At 35.7% G+C, this 6,081-nt stretch overlaps 1 protein-coding gene across 1 annotated transcript; it reads right to left on the bottom strand.

Annotated features, from left to right (window-relative positions):
* Positions 1-1,719: 1,719 nt before the first annotated feature.
* Positions 1,720-6,081, bottom strand: LOC130625798 (uncharacterized). Its single transcript, XM_057440909.1, has 15 exons — positions 5,917-6,081; positions 5,487-5,769; positions 5,108-5,411; positions 4,867-5,039; positions 4,464-4,647; positions 4,252-4,391; positions 3,998-4,178; positions 3,715-3,914; positions 3,422-3,643; positions 3,210-3,345; positions 2,901-3,136; positions 2,653-2,825; positions 2,471-2,580; positions 2,199-2,389; positions 1,720-2,026 (listed from the first exon to the last, which is right to left on the bottom strand). The coding sequence occupies exons 1-15, from the start codon at positions 5,997-5,999 to the stop codon at positions 1,790-1,792; spliced, it is 2,853 nt and encodes a 950-aa protein (XP_057296892.1). The 5' UTR covers positions 6,000-6,081; the 3' UTR covers positions 1,720-1,789.

Below are 6,081 nucleotides of genomic sequence, written 5' to 3'. Positions count from 1 at the left end.
CCCTATGAAAAAGTATACACACGCAATTATTTGATTTAATGACAGTTTTTAACTAAATACCCGATAAAGTAGTAGTTGGTTTAAAATTAAAGGGATATTCTGTATGAATAATTATCTTATTAGACACAACAAGAAGTTACACAATGGAAAACAACAATGTACTGCTTTTTTATGCAAAAAATAATTCGTTGCTTGTTTCCAATTTTGGTGATACTTAAGTTGCTTACAAATGCGAATTTTAGTGCAGTTTCTTTAAAGGTGATTGCTTGTATACAAACAACTACATGATACATAGTAATAATTGCTCTAGCTAGCTAACCTTTTGAATAATGACAATGACAAACCTCGTTATTGATAAAGATCATATTTCCCTATTATTTTGTTCCCTCTAGAAATATCTCACAAAAACACGTTTCTTCATTTTTTACCATTAAAATGTAAACGAAGCGTAGTTAAATATTAAATTTTAAATAAAAATTAACTTCAAACTCCATGTAAGTAACAATGGCTTTTTTGTATTATCCTTATATTATCCTGACGTATTAAGTTAAATCAGGAAAAAATAGCGTATATATCACTTGACTTAAATGAAAAAGAATAATTAACCTTATATGAAATACTTCTTTTACCCTCTTGTCACGAATTCTTGAAATTGATTTTATATGTTGATTTCACACTGAAAAATAAATTAAGTGAATTTCCATGTGTACTTAAACTCACATATTTTCTTTGTTAAACTTCTTTTCACACTGTGCATTTTCTTTCAACAAACAATATGCAATGAAAGAAGTCAGCAATTGACAGAAAAACAATACAATTGTATCTCATTTTGTTGATCAATTAAAAAAATTAGTAATTGTAAATTTGCTCTTCTTCGCAGCTGATTTTATATTTACATCCAGATAAATACTACAGTGTGCGTTTAATTGAAGTTAGTCTACTGAAAGCACTTTATTTTTCGTATGGAGTTACACGCAAGAGAGACAGGCCCTTTTTTACAGATATCTCTTAAATTCAAACAATTTAAACAAACTTTAATCACAACGATGAAGTGCAATTCTAATTACTATCTCCATTTTCCGTTAAAAATATTCAAAACATTTAACATGTGAATAATTAACAAGATGGTTGTTAAATTGAAACATTAAAAACTGCAGCGCTTATGTCAACGTATTGTTTTACCATTGACGTTGTAATTTGACGTTACAAATTGACGTCGGCGTTGCTTAATGTGATAATTCACGACAAAGCGAGTATTTGTAACGTGTAAATAACCCCTTTGCTTTATATCGACCATCGAATTCTAGAATATAACTCGTGTTTAAGTGCGTGAGTGAGTGGTGTTACAGAGTAGGGAGGCTTGAACGTATTCCAACGGTGCATCAATATTAGGAGGAAGGGAAGGATGTTGTGTGGATTTAATGAAGAATGTTTCGTCTATCTTAGAAAGATTTGTTGTTTGACCGTTTGAGTGTAGGTGCACATGGAGTGGGATGAAGTGGAGGTTAAACCAAACTAAATATGCAGAAAATTAAGCTAATCTGCCTTATTGTTGACCAGTCATGTATGGAGAAGAATGAGAAATTAGTGGACTTTCGTGAAAGCGGGAAAAATTAATATTTTTGCATTAAGTGGCTATACAAAATTGATTGCACGGAGTAGGTACAAATTTATAAGTGGATCTTTGATGTGTGATATTCATATCAAAAGTGCATGGTGTATTATTTCATTTCATTAATTTATTTATTCATTCATTCAATCCATTCATTTCTTACATAATATACACGATTTACAAATTTCCCTTAAACCATTTTTTGGAATTTCTCTTGCTGAGAGTAATTTTGGTTTTACAATCAGCATACTGGATGCCTTTGTAGTGCACTGTATAAGATTCTCGTTGTAAGGGATCGCTAATCTTATTGTCGATGATCAAGGGGTAGCCATGAATTTCAGGAATCGTGATAATTAGACCGAGATCGAGCACGTGTGGTGTGATACTGTGAGGGATCTCATCCAACTGGACAACCTAAGGAGAAACAAAATTTTGCACAAATTTTTATATTAGTGGATAAAATACTTTCGGAAAATCTTAAGAAACTATAGAATGATCATGGTTTAAAGAATGCGGTTGTTATTTTTGTAAAAATAAATTCATTGTGAAAAAATATATGCTGTGTTTCCTAATGTTGATTCCTTACCTGTTGGAAGTCTGGATGCTTGGTAATAACATGCGAAATGTACGCACGTTTTTTGTCGCCATACAAGAAATATGTTTGAGCTTCTGGATACTGTATATGTTCGGACGCTTTGATGCTTTCCAAATGGTTATACCGAAATACTTCGTCCACTTTTAAGGCAACTTCAAAAAGACATTCTGACGTAACTGCACCTAAAGATAGGACAGAATAAGAAACAAGCATGAAATAAAAGGCGAGTAAATTAAGACTTTAAAAGAAGAAAAAGAGCATACCCTTGAAAACCTGAAATTGCATCTTATCTGAATTTCGAAGCATGTTCATAATTGTGATTGGTGCTTTTGTGCGAAGGAAGTAAGTCGATTGTTGATGCTTCTGCTCGCTTCTACAGTATAATAAAATTTCATATACTAAAAAACTCCTAAAAGGAACTTAAGAACCCCAGAAGATAATGTACCTAAATTTAGCAAGATCTGCGTCTGAGCAGGTTTTCAAAGTAGTGATAACGTGATACTGGGACTGTTTTTCTGATATAGATGGTATGTATTCGACAAACACTTTACCAGTCTTGTTCATGCGACCACAGACGACAAACGTGTGATGATCTTTTGGATCACCTTTCTTGTCTAGCTAAAAATGTGAGTAACATGTGTTACCATTGATGGCTAAATTTTGAGAATTGTAAGAGTTGTTAGATACACCTACCCCTCCAATGCAATTTAATACCACATTTCTGAACATCTTTCCCATAGCCGTAACAAATGCTTGAGTGCATTGAAAAGGATTCATGCAAGTGTTTCGTAGAAATCCCAAACTCTCTTCGGTTATTGGTAAACCCAGACGAACCTTTAATTGATCCACGGAAGCACCGTATTTCGTTGGCTCCAGCATAGATGTAGTCAAAAACATTGGAACGCGTTTAGGGGACTGACCAACAGTGGCTAATTAAAAATATATGGATAATGTTAAGAGCTGCAGATGGAACAAGAAACGAAACAAAAAACAAAAACGTACCATTTAACTCATTAAACATTAGCATTTGAAGATCATTACACACAGAAGTTTTTGTATTGCCTTTTAGATTTACAACAAAGGAGTTAATCAATGCATCAGGTCCGACATTGGAGAGAAACTTCATAGCCTCCTCGTCCTAATACGAAATATTACCATCAGATTTATGCGAAGCACTTATTTTAGTATGCATCGTATCGTAGTTACAACATTACCTCCGCCAAGTCTGCACCATTTGAACCAAGAATGCGCTCTCGAATAAAAGCTTTGACTTCGTCCTCTGGCACACCAAGATCTGCAGGCAAATCGATGAAATTCATGCAAACAAATTCATCATATTCCTCGGCAATTGTCATCCACATGCAATAGAATAGTTTCGATCCTAATTGGCATTGACCTAAAATTCTGCCATAACCAAGTTTGTCCAGACCAATAACCTAAATGACTGGATATTATAGAAATTCATTTCAATAAATGCAGGTAAAAATTTAGATGTAAACTAACGTACACGATGAGAGAGCATAACACCAACAGCAGCAGCACCAGGTTTCGAACCTTCCAAACCGTAAACACCAACGGAAACATCATCTTCACCGTGAAAAACTTCTGGAGCCTGTAACGTGATGAACCCTTTCATTGTTCCATTCCTGTAAGCAAGTGCTCCGGCAGGATACTGACAAAAGCCTGCCTTGTGAGGGTCAATTGTCACTATAATAGTAATCCAATTTTACGTTATAAAAATATGTAGGCGAAATCTTCAAACGCGATAGCAGAACAAAAAGACGTATTACCCGTGTCTGCTTTACAGATGGCTGAGTACTGGCGCTTTGCATAGTCAGAAAGTGGGATAGACGGGATGAAGTCAATTCCGTGTTTCTGACGGCTGTTAAGTTTGGATTCAGTTGGTTCTCGGATCATGGTAAGCAAGTACCCTCCCCAAGCAGCATCTGCGTGAATGGAGAAGTTCAAACCCTAAAAAAAAGAAAGCGAAATGTTCAGAATAAAATTATGAATGCAGGTAAATTGATGTAAAGAAATTTCGTGCCTTTCCTCTGAACTCGTTTCGGAGATTATAAATCTCTTCCAGTGGATCCACAGCACTTTCTTCAGTAGAACCAATCACTGCTACTACCATGATTACTGGCTTTTTCATTTGTAAACACATCTTCAACTTTTCCCTCAACTCTGAAAACATGATTATTATTACGCTTATAAACACCAACTAAGCTTAGATGGATACAAAAAAATCATACATACGAGAGACATCCTGCCTTGCATTCTTATCAACATTTATAGGAAGAACGTTGTTATCTCCCATGCCAAGTATGGTGGCACCTTTAGGCCACGAGTAGTGATTTGTACCAGGTGAACACATTACTGGGGATTTAATACCATGCTTAGCCATGAAATCTGCTAATCCAATAGAGACGATCGACTCTTTCTAAAAATTATAAAGAATAAATCCAAGACGAACGTCATATAAGTGACGCATCCACACAAAATTTTTTCTAGGCTTTGCTGTTAGTGTGAGACTTGGATAAAAATAAAGTCCAGTCATCCATCCCTAATTCGAAACGCGTGCTTTGTAATTTCAGCACAAAACAAGGACAGAATAAAGAAAAACGCAATTAGCGTATTGCTATACAAGATAAAAAGTTACCTTTAAATGTTCATCTATCAAGCTATTGTCGGGCAACTTGGCATGAATTCTTACTGCTTCAGTTAGGTTGCAAACGGTTTCTACGTCAAGATTAAGTAATTGCCAATGTGTGCATTGATTTAGTGGAACACACTTGTCCAATTCGGGTACATACACTGGAGTAGTAGCACCCTCTAAAAATATTAGGTAGGAAAATATTTCTCCTTATCGAACCAGAAAAAAACAACGGGAAAAAACTCACTTCCTAAATCGCCAGCTTCCATCGAGGTTACTGCTGCTTGTACAGCAATAGGATGAAATTTCAGGTTTCGGGCAGCCCACATTGCTTCAATATTGGCAACGGAGCCGCATCCTGTTAGATGAGCCCATGGTGATATCGATTTATCAGATTTAAAGTTCATAAGTTGACACAAATGTTGACCAACTTTAATCTCGTACAGTGTTGTAACTGGAGATGCTGAAGAATCTACGTTGTTTTGATTCCATAACATACCAGAAAAATATCCAAGTATTGATGGCAGGGTGCATTCCCAAGTCATGTGGCCCTAAGAAGTAGATGAGAAGGTTAAACGGAAAAATTTAAAGGACTGTTCGCGTGATTTGTTTTTGCTAAAATCTACCTGATATCTGGTGCTGAAAAACGGAATACTATCTGACAATTCGTGAAACATCGTTTCCATTTGTTCCTCTAGGTCTCTTATTTCAGCCCGATACGCAGAAGAAGCTTTCACATCTTCAGTGATGTAGCATGGATCTGTGGGGTAGTATTGTTCTCGACAATCGGAATACCAGTCAATTGCTTGTTTAGTCAAGCGAGTAAATTGATCGCGATTTTCTGCACGTGGACCAAGAAACCAACCAGCCAATGCTCGCCATGGTTGCTTGTAGACATCGGCTGCAGGTCTGAAATATAGTATGGAGTTCAGTTCAAATCGAAGATGCAACTTGGCTAGAAAGGTAGTTCATGTACAGAAAACTTAATAAATAAAACTTGTATTGTTACCATTACTTAAACGCACAACTTAAAGTTCAGAAATGTAAAGAACTTACGCAGCATCTACTTCATCAATAGTTACTGTTTTTGATTTCTTTCCTTTTGTTGGTGTGATTTTTGTTTTACGTTTCTCAGCCATTTTTGAAAGCGAGTGTTACAAAACTTCCACCTACAGACACAGGACGAAATACCTATCTAACTAGCGCTCTTTTAAACTTACG

The sequence above is a fragment of the Hydractinia symbiolongicarpus genome, chromosome 14, assembly GCF_029227915.1.
Source record: "Hydractinia symbiolongicarpus strain clone_291-10 chromosome 14, HSymV2.1, whole genome shotgun sequence".
NCBI lineage: Eukaryota > Metazoa > Cnidaria > Hydrozoa > Anthoathecata > Hydractiniidae > Hydractinia > Hydractinia symbiolongicarpus.
This window is presented reverse-complemented; position numbering and strand designations above follow the sequence as displayed.